The sequence below is a fragment of the Heterocephalus glaber genome, unplaced genomic scaffold (assembly GCF_053883595.1).
Source record: "Heterocephalus glaber isolate CG9 unplaced genomic scaffold, H.glaber_assembly_v1.0 deba00000676, whole genome shotgun sequence".
Lineage (NCBI taxonomy): Eukaryota > Metazoa > Chordata > Mammalia > Rodentia > Bathyergidae > Heterocephalus > Heterocephalus glaber.
Window position 1 is genome coordinate 6,931,627 of NW_028258156.1, and position 14,022 is coordinate 6,945,648.

Genomic DNA, 14,022 nt, shown 5'->3' on the forward strand with positions numbered 1-14,022 from the left:
AATGATTATTTTTGTTTTAAAAGTTTTTCTTTACGAATCAACTCAGTTTTTAAAAGCCCCTGAAATAACTATGTTAATATTATGGCACATGACAGTTTAGTTTTTAGAGACTACAGCTAAACAGTACTGGAGCAAAGACAGTTTTTCTGAAAATTTAAGAGAGGATGCTGTAACACACTACAGCTAACAACACAGAATATTAATACAGAGTTAATACAGAAAAAAATTTCTAACTTTTTGATTTAAACCAATTCTCACGTTTTTAACATTTACTGAATTTTACCGATTTTTAACCAAATCGACTATTTTGTCAAGACTTAAAAAATGAGCAATTAAATGATCTGTGAACAAACTATTAAGGTGTATTCCTAAATGGTACATTTCCTTTTGTCCTATAAGGAAAGAGTGAGTTTTGGAGTTAGATACACCAAACACATTTATACTTCCTTCTTTCTGTCACTACAGTTCTGATCTTTACTTCTGAGAAGACCAACAGCAATTTATTTATAGGATACAACAAACCTACCAAAGGCAACAGTCTCTAGAACACAGCACTGTGGCTCTTTATCTTTTCAGTTAACCACATTAAATACGATTATTTCGTTTGTCTCGTATTTTTCCAAGCCGAATTCATATTTATTTTTTCTCGCCGCCTTCACCAAACATCAGTAAAATTAGATCATTTCAGCTACAGAAATCGTTCATCCCTCAAGGTCGGTCTCAGCTTCAACGAAAACGTGGTCTCGGCAAAGTCGATTTTACCCGGAATTTTTCGTTTGCTTTTTTTGGAAGGGTTGTTTGGTTTCCCTTAAAACAACCCGTTGGACCACAAAGGGGGTTAGAAAGGGAGCGGGCAGAGTAAGTCCATTTTCCAGGGGAGCTCAGGAAAAGTTCAGGCACTTGGAAACGTATTTTGTTGTGGTTGTTTTACATTAAAAAAAAAAAAGAAAACACATGAACGCTAAGATGCAGGCGACGAAGCCGGAAAGCCGGGACCTCCGGGCGCCGGGCGTGGGGGAGGGGAGGGGGCGCGGGCACCACATAGTCGGTCAGCCAAAGGCGGGCGGCGCTCCCAGAGCCCGACTCCGTCCCACCCTCCCTTTCTCCCCTGGGGGCTGGGGCTGCGGCTAGCAGTTAAAGGGCTGGGAGAATGAGAGACAGAAGAGGGGGACCCCACCCCACACCTCCACCACAACAAAACCTACAAGGGAGCAAAGGGTTATTTTCGCGCCACAAAAGATGGAAACCCAAAGGGCGGCTCCCGGGCCAATGAATGGGAACCAACAAACCGCTCCGGCGGAGCCAGCCGACGATGATTGGCTCCTTCTCTCACCAATCGGGAGCGGGAACGCCCTTTCCAGGGGTGGGGTCTCTCCCGGCGCCGGTTGCTGAAGTTGGGCTCTTGGAGTCGGCGAAGCTGCGCCGGAGCCCCGCCCTGGGCGCGTTTGCGCGCCGTCTGGCGGCCGGGCCCCGCCCATGGGAGAGACAGGAGATCGGCGAGGGCTTCCTGTCCTCTCTCCGTGGGTACCGAGCATCCTCGTGCTCCAGAGCGCTGCTCGCGTGTAGAAACGGAGGCCGGAGGTGCGGAGGGGTCGCTGGACGCGCGCTGCCCGTCGGTCCCCGCGGCTCTCGCCTGGAGGCTCTCAGGTGGGATCGTACCGGGGGGGAGCCCCGGAGCCCCCCGGGGCCTCCTGTCTGTCCGGGCCTCGCGCTCTGCCGTCCCTCCGCAGAGCCAAGGGAAGGGAGGCCCAGGGGCCGGGGCCCACGGAAGACCTTCCCCAGGGTGAGCTGCGCGGATCCCGCCTTCTTTCCCTGGGCAAAGCTAGAGGCAAAAGGAAACTAAATAAACCCCCTCCCATCTCCGGGGCCACCATTTTAAAAAATTTTAAACAAAAATGAACTGTAGACTGCGGAGGAAGGGGAGAGCCAGGTTACCACCGATCACTCCTCTGGTTTAAGCAGATCAGAGCCCAGGAGAGGCCCAGACGAGCGTTGGGCATTGTGTGTCCACCGCGTTCGGGTCTCGGCGGCCGGGTGTGGGGAGGGGGAGCCCTAGGGTTGCTTTTGCTCTCAGCCTGCCCAGCTCTCACCCTCAACCTGTGGATATGCATCGGTAACTGACCTTCCGTTTCTCCAGCTTTACTGCCTTCAGCTCAGCAGATAAGGAAAGGGAGTAGCTGTCCAAAAGAGTAAAAAGCCTAGGTGAAGTTCTTCCTTGGAGGAATTAATATTAATTAGAAACTACAACTGTCTCAGGAAGAACCTGGAATAGCCCATGTGCAGTTAATTTGTGTGAGAATCATTAAAAACTGGAAGTTACACGGATCGTATATTCGTTTTTGAAAATTCACCGAAGAAATTTTTGTTCTTGAAGTGCAGTAAAAGAAATCCATAATCCTTTTATTTAGCCCCCGAATATATACTTATTTCTTAAATGCTTGGAAGATTGGAAGTGGGCTGTATCCACCTCCTTTTTTTGATGTCTGAGGTTATATTACTCGTGTGTGTTTTTAAGGTCCTGGATGGAGTATCCAGTTTGTTACAATAATACACAGATTAAGTTCACAGGAGTCCCAGGAACATATTTCATCAAAACAGCACATACTTGTTTTAAATTCCAGCTGTTCGGTTTGTTTGATAGTGACAGATAAGCACGGGCTAGTAGTATTTATGGAAAATAAACAATTTATCCCATGCTTTAAAAGTAGTTATTTCCTTAGGTCTCAGTTTTAATAAGAGCCAAGTACAGTTAACAATCCACAAGCCACCATTCCATGTACTTTGTAAGCAAGGTGGACATACAAAATTTGTTCTTAGGAAAAATTAAGAGTTCAGTGATCAAGACTTTTAAAGGTATCTTTTAGAAAAGCAAATGTGAAAAAAAGCATATTTCTCAAAATAGCTTTTGATCACATGCAACAGGTACATAAACAAATTCATATTTTTAACAGACATTTTGAATCAACGGAAGGCACAAGAATACTTTTTTTTTTCTTTTCTGAACAGAGTTTCTCTTTTAGAAAGCATGAAATAGAAAAATAAGCTTCTAAAAAGTTAAACTTTATACCATAAGGACAAAGTTTACCACCAAAATGTACTTTTCGGATTGAAAAATAATACAGTTCTAAACTCTGTGATACAAGAACTTGTTTGTCCCCTCTCATGAAATGAAAACATTTCACTGAATTAAACGGAAACGAAAATACTGTGAAAGTGTGTTTACGTTTATAAAGTTGGATATGCTTGGTAAGAAAGAAAAACCAGTTAGAACAGTTGCATTTAAAATGGATGACCTGAGAGCTTCCGGTGACTTAGAAAAATCGTCATAAATGCTTTTTAAAAGAAAAATTTAACTACATTTTATATTTTACAATATTCCTCATGCTTTAAAGATAAGTCTGCCATTCATCTTTTGATAGGAAAATACGCTTACGTGCTACGTATGATTTAGTCAAAGAAGCGCTGTAACAGTTGTCAATTACTGAAGATGTTCCATTGTAAATCACAGTATTTCTCTATGCACATTTTTCTACTAATAAAAATACGAAGTCAGTTTATATTTTCACGCTGTATAGAATTTCACTTTCTAAAAATTAGCATTTTGTATCTTTTCTATGAAATACCTATTAAAAATACATCACAGTTATTTGGTGCAAAATGAATCCTTGGTGTGAGTACACAACCATTAAACGACAGAGATTTCCACAAGATCGCCAGCACTGCTTTCCTTTCCGTATTCCTGGTCTCCAGCTCAGTTTGTTGGCCCAGGAAGGCTCCACCGGGCTCAGACCCTCCACCCCCAACCATTGCACTCGTTACATACAAGGAAAATTATGAATGGCTCGCATGGTTAAATGCAGGCAAAGAGACTCGAACAGTTTTTCAAGTGCGAATACCACCTAGGGGTGACCCAGAGCGGTCTTCCTGTTTGAGTCCCAAGTTCTCCAACTAAAATTATTTTAACTACCGACCTACCCTCTCCCTCCCCTCTAGAAACCACCGGGCAAAAGGGTTTCCCTTTAAGTACGGACTTTCCCCACTTGGACTTCGCCTGCAGCCCAGGCCCCCCACGGCCCCAGGCCCGCGCCTGGAACCACCGCCCCTGCGCTCCCCTCCCCCAGCCGTGGCCAAGCCCGCCCCCGGCCTCATTTATCCCGATCCTTTTCTGAATCGAGCAACCAATGGCAAACGCGCAGCCCAGAGCCACCGCGAGCGGAGGCGGAGGAGGTGTCGCTAGCCACCCGCCCAGGACGCCGCGGGCTCCCCTCCCCCACCTTCCAGGCGCCCCGCTCCCCCCGAGGCCCGGTGAGGGTGCAGAGGGAGGGGCGCGTCCCCCCCCCCCCCCGTGTGCTTCCGTCCTTGCCAGCCTTGGAAACGTGCTCCGTGCTTGGCCGGCTTACACTTCTCTTGTCATCAAAGCCAGCAGGCGACTTCGAGATTATGACTCTTTGGTTTTGTTAACTGATTTTTATAAATCGAATGATTAAAATCACAGCAACTAGAGCTGAGGCACTGTTTAGTTATAATCTCGTATTTAAAAGAAAAAACAATCAGTATTCTAACCCTCCTGCCCTCCTCGGATCCGCTCCGACCAGATGACCCTCACTAAACTCGGGCGGTGACCATCAGCTCCCCGCGCCGCACGCCCCTCTGCGCCCCGGCTGCGGCCGCTTGAGCATATCCCCCTCCTCCACTCCCACCTCAGGGTCCCCCGCCCCAGCTCGTTTCCCCTCCCCCTCTTCCTCTCGTTCGCTCGCCCTTTTTTTTCCTTTCCTCCGAAACCCGCTCTTATTGCACTGGGATTCCTCACGTGAGACGTTGATTTGTAGTTTGAACACGTGGCTCATTCAAAAAGCCGGACACTCGGAGCGGATTTTTTCCGCCTCCTGCGCCTCCCTCCTCCTCCTCCCCTCCCGTCCCTCCTGCCAGTCACCCTTCGGGGTTCTTCTGGGGAGGCGGCGCCTGCCGCACGTAGTGTGATATTTTCACAGTCCGCTGGCCGTGCCAAAGGGGTTGGGGAGGAAGAGACAAAAAGTAGTTTTTCCCCCTCCTCCTTCCTCCTCCTTTCTCTTGCTAATCCCGCCTCCTCAGAGTTAGGAAGACTCGTCGTAGCGTTCGGGTTGTAGCTAGGTTTTTTTTTTTCTTTCTCCTTTTTTTAATATCCAGAAAAGGGAAAACAAGACCTTCGGATCTGATTTTCCGCTCCTCGTTCTTGCTCTTGCTTCTTACTGTGCTGTGTATTTTAAAGGCGAGAAGACGAGGGGAAACAAAACCCGCCGGATCTATCCATCACTGTGGGTGGTTTTAATTTTTGGTTTTCCTCATTAATTTTTTTAAAAACCAACCACTCTTCACAATGAACAAACTGTACATTGGAAACCTCAGCGAGAACGCCGCCCCCTCGGACCTAGAAAGTATCTTCAAGGACGCCAAGATCCCGGTGTCGGGACCCTTCCTGGTGAAGACGGGCTACGCATTCGTGGACTGCCCGGACGAGGGCTGGGCCCTCAAGGCTATCGAGGCGCTCTCAGGTGGGGCCCGCGGGCGGGCGGCGGGCGAGTCCCCCGTGCCCCTCGGCCTCGCCCGGGCTGGGGCCGCGGCTGCGCTCCCGGGCCAGGCTGGCCCGCGAGGTCGGCGCGGGCTCCAGCAGGCGCTGTCCCCGCGCCGCGCCCGGCTCCAGGCCCCGGCCCCGCCGGCCTCGGCCCCGAGCGCGCTCGCCGCCCGTCGTTCCTTCCCGCTTCTCTCAGTCTTGACAGGCGGCGCTGGCTTCGCTGTCTCGGGGCGTGTGGGGCGGAAAGTGGCCTCGACCCCGCCGCGCAGTGAGGCCGCGGCTGTGCCTCGCTGGAGGGGCGCGATTGCCCCGGCGTCCCTGCTCCGCCTCGCCGGGCCAGGTGGGCGGGGGCGGCCGCCAGTCGCCGGGGGAGTCGCGGCCGTAGCCGCGCCGCCCGCCGCTCCTCGGCCCCGGCGTGGGGCTGCGGCCTCCGGGGCGGTGCGCTCGGGCCCAGGGACACGCGCGGCGCGGCGGCAGGCGGGGCTCGGACGCCCAAGGGGAAGCCCGCGCTGGGGTCCTCCTTGGGAGCCCCGTGCTTTTCGGCTTCCCTTTTATCGACTCGGGCTGCCGGTGGCGCCTGGTTCGACCTGTGCTGAGCTGCACCTCTGGCCGTTCGCCCTTTCTCTCCCTCCTAGGCTGCTGGCCCCGACCCCTTACTGGCATTCGGGTCCTCTCCAACCCCACCACCAAGTGTTCCATCTGGGCCTGGTTTAAACCAGAGAGGAAGCTCGGGGCACCCCACCTGAAGAAAGCCAGCACCCCCTCTGCCCGAGTTTGTCCTATGGGGAGTGTGCTGGGAGGCGGGACAGGGGCCAGGTCGCTTTTGCAGGCCTGGTGGGGTTGGGTGACTCTTTGAGTGGGCGAGAGAAACAGAGGCTAGAATGTCACCAAAGAAGTGGTGCCACGGTTGATCTCGCTCTCCAGCCCTCACCCACGCTAAGGGGTCCTCTTTCCACCCACGCGGCGCCTGGCTTCTCTTCGGCTGAGTCTCCGGAGCCATTTGTGTCTCCAGTTATTAAGCTGTGCAGGTCCTTAGGGCGGGGAGGACCGCCGAAGTTGGCCCATGGTCTCATCTCTCCTATGTCCGCAGGTAAAATGGAACTGCACGGGAAGCCCATAGAAGTTGAACACTCGGTCCCCAAAAGGCAAAGGTGAGCCAATTTTTTTCTGTTCTCACCGCATCATTGCGGCGGGCCGGGGGCGGGGGGGGAGACGCTACGCAGTTGAAAACAACTTTTTTTTCGCTTTACATTTATGGGGCTACAGTATGGCTTGGCATTTCCCGTTTTTTACCCTTGCGTTTAAATTTATGGTAGGGGTGTGTGTTGGTGATAATCGTGGGAAGGAATCGAGTCTGAGTATGTAGGAAACTCTCCCAACAAATGTTCTCTGCAGAGCAGGTCAAGTTGCTACAACAGGAAATCAAAGTCTCAACCAGCAGTCTTCGGCAATCTGCAAGATTTTAGGAGGCAGTGAATGATCAGGAGAGGTGAAAGCAGCTGTCCGCATGCCCGGGTGCAGCGTGTCTTCCCCTCTGTCCGGGTTAGGAGGCCATGGTGGGTGCCTCTGAGAGGAAAGGAATTTGCCTTTACTCTGTTAGTGCAACAGTGGGTATTAGAATACTGAGCAAATGCTCAGAAGTCCTCTCATTCCAAAGTTATGCAGGTTTCTGCAAACACTGCCTTTGTCTATGCTCACCCCATTCCTTGGTGTATTTTTGCTTACAAATAACCACCGAGAGATGGCGAAGACTGGAAGATTAGTGTTACTTCAGCAGTGGGTTTTCGCTCCTCTGAGAGCATATGTAGCGTGTCGCTTTACAAAATATTTGCAGACAGTTTCAGCCACTCAATTATTTTGGAGAAATGGCTCCTTTCTCTAGCGCAGGCCAATCTAAAGCTCTGTAACGTTTAACTGGAAAGGCGCTGGTCCCTCCCAGTGGTGCTGGGGTTGGTTTGCCCTATTTTGGGTTTTGCACAGTAGGGTTAGAGTTTCTGCCTTCTCTCCTCCCACCCCCACCTCCACCCCACCCCCACCGGGCCAAACAATAAGCTTGAAGTTAATTCAAACCAGGGCTGCCTGTATCTGGTTAAGAATTGGTGCGACTGTGTGCTCTGGAGGGCAGGAGGATTTGCTCTCCAGATAGATAGTGACAGGGGGATGGGGAGAAGAGAAGGGAATTGAAATGTGTTATGTACTATACCAGTCCCCTACAGTGCATGTAATCATGGTGTACTGCAAACGTGTACTAATAAAAATTTTTTAAAAAATTAGGTGAGGACAAAAATGTCACCCGTATTCCTGTTTCTAATTTGAACTCTCTTCCAGGTAAAGCATTTTTACAAGAACTGTTTTTTGGTTTTTTGGGGTTTTTTTGGTAACGGGGATTGAACTCAAGTCCTTGAGCTTGCAGGGCAGGCAGCAGAAACACTGAGCTAAATCCCCAGCCCTACAAGAACTGTTTTTAAGAATGAGCTGATCTGGATTTTTATGGATTTCTGTGTACTTAATTTTCATGAGAATAATTGGAAAGATATCTGAAGGATCTGATTTAGTTCTAGTGGGGAATTTTTAGGGGTCAAATGATATAGTAGGATGTGATTCTTAAAGCTTCTAAAGTAATAGATATGTGCTGAAAAGTATCTAACTTGATCTTCATTTTGCAGGAATTGAAAAATTGAGGGAGAAATCAACCCTTTAAAAAGAATTTTTAAAGGCATAATATGTGAATTGGCTACCTTGGGAAAAACTTCAGGCATGCTGTGCAAATTCTCATTGGTTGCAGGTTTAGCCAGTGTGTCTTAGTTTTCTGACTTTTTTTTTTTTTTCCCTTCAGTGCTGGGGATAGAACCCAGGGCTTTGAGCCTGCTAGGCAAGTGCTTCACTGTTAGCTCCATCTCCAGCCTTTAGTTTTCATAAAATGTTGAATAAAAAATAGGCAAATAATTGTATTGGAAGGACTGACATTTCAATATTTGGGAGTTTTTAAATTTAAAATATTAAATATCTTGAGTTTTCCAGGTACATTTCATTGACCTGCTTGTAATTTGCCTTATCCTCTTCTTTTCCTTTCCAATCTGGTGTTAATTTCTCCCCCATGTGTAGGGAATTAAATTAGAAACATTGTCTGGTAACAACTGTTTATATTCTTAGAGGCTTTTGCCCAAGTTCAAGCCTAGCTTGGGCAATTTTTGTGAAATCCTTCTCAAAATAAAAAAAAGGCTGGGGATGGAATTCAGAATATAAGGCCCTGGTTCTATCTACAGTATCCCCCCACCCCCCAAAAAGATTTTTTTCCCAAGTCTAAAACATACTTAGTTAACTTGTTACTTCATAACGAACAGAAGTTTCTCATTTGATAAAATGTTACCAGTAGCAGCAAATATTTATTATTAAAAGCTTCTTCAATTTATTAACAATGTAGGTTAAATTTTAAGTACATTTTTCACTAGCTAAAACGCTCAGGATTTTAAATGATACACTTGCTAGCAAAGTACATAGGACTGAGTACAGAATTTTTTCTTTTTACTGAATTAAGAGAACAATTGAGTATTGTAAATGCTTGTACTGAAATGTTAAAACAAATATAGAGCCTTGTTTCTGTCCTGAGAGAAATTCACTGGAAATTTATATTACAGTTTTGTTTTAACTTTGGAGCTATGGTGCAGTTTTCCTTACCTGGACCATTCCACCATCTGCATACATTTTTGGAGCCAAGAAGGCACCCTGGTGACTACATGCCCAGTCCTTATGGCAAGGTTAAGAAGTGGTCCTCATGATTGCTTTAATAGTGAGTTGATTGTTGCAGATCAGTCTTTGCCAAGTCAGCCAGCAGGATTTTGGGGTGGAGTTCTTTAGGATTAGCAGTCATTTCATTCCTCTGTCCTGTCATCATGTGCGTATCTGATGCAGGCATGCCCACTGGTACAGCCAAGACATTTATACCTGCTATGCAAGGCATGCTGGGAACCTGGTGCTAGAGAATGCTTATGGCAGCGCTCTGAGATGGATGAATGGACTTGTACTCACCAAACAGGGAGCAGGCCTAGAAGGTGATTGGATGTTTGACAGGCTGGTCTGACTCTTACTGCAGGCTGGGTTGGGCGGGACCCCTTCAGGAAGGGGTATTGTTGAGTTGGTTTGGACTGAGCTTAGTTCCCGATTACTGAAGTCTGAAGGGAATGTGGAAGGAATGTGGCTTTTCTGCATTCAGATATCCTTCAGGTGGGGAAGATTATAGCAGTACTATGATGAGATTGAGGTCCTTTGCATCCGGAATGAAGATTACATTGGATATCTGTGATAGTGTTACGTGTTAGGTTCCAAATGTAAAAGAGTCAACATGGGGTGATGACTTTGTGGTATAGGCTTAAATTTCTCTCTCTTTCTGAGGTAAAGGTGAATGTGGAAATAGTTGTGACTTGGAAAGACTGTAGCTGAATTTGGTTGAAAGAGCCTCTGGTATCTTGTGGGACCTTGTATAAGCCCCTCTGTGATTCCATAAATAGCACGAGCACTGTTTCTTGTTTTTGTGTGTGGGCTGTTGGGCATGGGAGAGGGAATGGCAAAATTGCTGGCATGGAGAAACTAAGGATGGTGGTAGTTTTTCTCTCTCTTTCTCTTTTTCATGCCGGGGATCAAACCTGGAGCCTCACACATAAAAGGCAAGTGCTCTACCACGGAACTATACATTCCCAGCCCCAGGATGGTGGTTTTAGTTAAATTTCTATGACTTTAAAATTCTGAAATTTTCATATTTTCAGTTTTTAATAGCTGAATCAATTTTTATCAAACTTACAATTTAGTTGTGTCCTTAAGATTATATGTATAGATATATTTCACTAAAAGAGAAAAATAGAATATTACAGATATTTTTCTAATTTGTTTCCTTTAAAACAGACTATGGTACCTAAACTCAAATGTTCTTGTTTCCTTAAAAAATAAATTGAAGAAATTACTTTCATATTAGAATCTTGTGTTTACTACATAAAGTAGACAGAATTATAAAAGTCACTGGGGTTTTAAATGTACCTTGACTTTTAAGTGGCTATTTAAAAGCTAGTGTTGCATTTTAATAGCTGTTAATTATAAAATAGGATGGAGCCATGACCACCTATGTGCCCATTAGCCAGGGCATATGACCCTTTGCTGTGGGTCCGAATTCAGAGTCTTAGATATCAAAAGCTGTTTTTCCCGCTGAACTTTTGAATGTAGGTATGAATAGCTGCGCTGGTCCTTGTCAGTGTGGTACAGGTGAATCTTGTAAATTGGCAAGTTTCTCACACATGCAGATACTTGAAGTTCTGACTATTAGGAACTCGGTAAAGAATTACAAGCAGAGTTATCTTCGGAGTGCTCAGTATAAGATCAGCAATTGCTTAAGTGGTTGTAGCTGGAGGGATTTTTCTTGGTTTCATATTTTCTCAACAGCATACAGTTTGAAAGATTTCTTACTTTGACCTTAATAGAAATTTTAGAAAGTGACTGTTGATAAGTAGTTTCTACCATATGGCTATGCACCATGAACTAGAGAAGATGTTATGGAAACATGACATTTGCCTGGTGCCAGTGGGAATTGAGAGTCTTGGCTTCTGTTTGTGGCTTTTCTTTTGATTTGTGTGGTCACTGACTTTATCTGTTCAGGCCATTATAACAAACTGCAAGGGGCATATTTTGTTCTGAGGTTTTACTTCTGTTTGAAATAAATGGGTTATCAGCTAAGGCTTAAAAATACCCTTTGGAATTAGAGATCTGAGGTTTGCCCTGTAAGGAGCTGACTTGAATTTTTCTGAGATATGGTGGTAGCTCAGTTGCTTTTGCCTGTGTACTTCTTTTAGGCATCAGCAAGTGAGGGATTACTTTTACTAGGCTGTGAAATGCTTAATGAGCCACTCTGCTGCAATTGCCCTCTTATAGGACTGGGATTTTACATTAAAAATGAAGCTGTGGACCCACCTTCATCGATTTGAGGTGACTGCATTGTAATTGTCCTTAGCAGTATTCAGGCAGCAGCTTTTCTAGCAGTAACTAATTTTTTGTTGTTGTTTTTTTTGGTACCTGGGATCGAACTCAGGTCCTTGTGCTTGCGCAGTGGGGAGCAAAACCACTGAGCTAAATCCCCGGCCCAGTAACTAATTTTTGAAAGGTATGAATTATCCATTGAGCAACTCTGGCAGTTGGTTTGGTCTGGGAGGAAGGAGAGGTGGAAAGATGGTTAGCTGTCCTATTCTTAGCTGAGTTTCCTTTATCCACTGTTGATTCAAGCTTCCTGAGTCAGAAGACGGGAGGTGGCAGTGTGGTAGCAGTGATCAAAGATAGGATTGGCATTCTTAGAATCTCTGTCCTGTAACTCTGATGTTTACAAATTGGCTTGGACACCAGGATTTTGCTTGAAGGTTGTTGGCAAGCATAGTTTTGAGTGGTTCTTTAAAATTGAGTGTGTAATTTATCATAGTCTGAAGTTGCTGTTTGGCAAGGGTTCAGTATTGGTAAATAAACACAGTTGTAAATATTAACATGGTGTGTGAATTTTATTGCCCTGAAGGGGAATACATATGCATCAACTGTACATATGTTAGAGAATTACCCTAAAGCCATTTAATTTTGATTAGGAAATAATTTGAAATTATCATGGAAATATTCTAAGAAAAATCTAGTACTATAAACAGAAGAAGTCTCAAGTTCTTAGAATGTCAGAATGTCAGGCATTATCTCTTAGTGCAATGGTATTTCAGTTATCTCTTCTGTGAGACTTAATGGCTCAAAAAAACTAATCAGTGTCTGTCTTTCTGTCCATCTCTTTTTCTGGTACTGGGGATGGAACCCCAGGGGTATTTTACCACTGAGCTATATCTCCACCTCCAGCCCTTCCTTCGCTTCTTTGCTTTGCTTTGTTTCTGTTTCTTTGTTTCTTCCTTCCTTTCTTTTTTTTCTTTATTTTGACAGAGTCTCACTAAGTAGCTAAGTTGCCTAGGCTGGGCTGGAAGTTCTGATCCTCTTGCCTCAAAAGTGTAGGGATTTCAGCCAAACAACTATTATTTCTCATGATTCTTTCTTTTGAATTTTGAGACAGGATCTTACTAAATCACCAGGCTGCCCAGGCTGGTCTTGAACTTGCACCCCTTCTGCCTTAGCCTCCCAGAGTACTGGGATTACAGGTGAACAGCTAACTCTTTCTCCTGATTCCATGAGTCTTGTTAGGTGGTTGGTTCAGTCCCCATGGTATCCTTTTGGGTCATTTGCTGAGGAGAGCTAAAAGGTCATAACGGGCTTCACTCATGTAACTCCTCTGTGACTTTTCTCCACATATCTCAACATTCAATAGTAGCCTGAATTTGTCTATTTGTTTGCGGTATTGAGGATTGAACCCAAGACCGTCACACTGAACTATATTCTCCAGCTCTTTTATAATTTTTAAAATTTTGAGACTGAGTCTCCCTAAGTGGCTGAGTTGCCAGGCTGGGCTTTGAATTTGCAGTCCTTCTGCCTCAGCCTCCCAGAGTGGTGGGATTACAGGCCTGTGCCACCATAACCAGATGCCTGCATTTTTTTTTTTCTTAAAGCACAGTGACTGACCACCTAGCTTAAAGTGGAAGCTCCTAGTCTTCTTAAAGGCTATAGACGCAGGATTGTTTTTGTCCCATTTCATTGATCAGAGCAAGTCATCAGGCTGTCCTAGGTTCTAGGGTGAGATGGAAATAGACTGTCTTTGGATGGTAGAGTGTCATGTGTGTACAGAGAGGAAGGAATGTTGGTGGTCATCTTTAGATTATCTTCCACAAATTGGGAGAGGCCAATAGTGCCTTCAAAAATGCTTGCATTGGGAGCCACTCCCCATTGTACTATCTGGGGAGGAGATGATGGTATTATCTGTGGAGGTAAAGAGTAGTGACCGTTCTCTATACATTTCTAAGAAGCAATGATGGGTTAGATGAGAAATTTGAGAAGAATCAATGATGACAAGATTTTTTTGGTCAGAGCAGTTGGGTATAAATTAATACCGTTTACCAAAATGGAGAACACTGGAGGAGGAGCAAATTCTTGAGTGGAAATAGGGAACATTGCTTTTGGCATATTCTGTTTCTAATACTTAACTAGAAAATTTAAATGAAGAAGTTGAGAAGGCAGTGGGATAAATTAGTCCGGAGCTCAAAGGAAAGTAAGAAGCAGAGTTGAAAATTAAGGGCTTCATTAGCTTGTGGTATTTGAAACCAGGGAATTGGACAAGGTCCCCAAGGGATGGAGTCTGAGGCTCTAGGAGGAAGAAGAGGCCAGTAAAGCACAGTGAGGGAGAATGGTCAGGCACAGGAAAGCAAACAGAACTGTTTGCAGAAGTGAAGAAAGCAGGTAAAGAACGGTGTAGTCAACTGTGCAGGATACTACAGGGCATTTGTTACTTAGGCGAATGAGTGAGTGAGTGGGGGTAGTACACACCTCATCCTTCTGGCTCTGCTGCAAGTAGTTGGATTTAT

The 14,022-nt window shown here is 45.8% G+C and overlaps 1 protein-coding gene across 2 annotated transcripts in view; it reads left to right on the forward strand.

Moving 5' to 3' along the window:
• Positions 1-4,868: 4,868 nt before the first annotated feature.
• The window catches only part of Igf2bp3 (insulin like growth factor 2 mRNA binding protein 3), a 147,888-nt gene continuing 138,734 nt past the window's right edge, over positions 4,869-14,022 (forward strand). The window contains exons 1-2 of one of the 2 annotated variants that reach the window (XM_004839557.4): positions 4,869-5,531; positions 6,642-6,702. In XM_004839557.4, the coding sequence (XP_004839614.1) occupies positions 5,357-5,531; positions 6,642-6,702 (236 nt within the window). In that variant the 5' untranslated portion in view covers positions 4,869-5,356. Of the gene's footprint in view, positions 5,532-6,035; positions 6,324-6,641; positions 6,703-14,022 lie in introns of those variants that run through there. The other variant, XM_021254126.2, reaches the window with a different exon arrangement.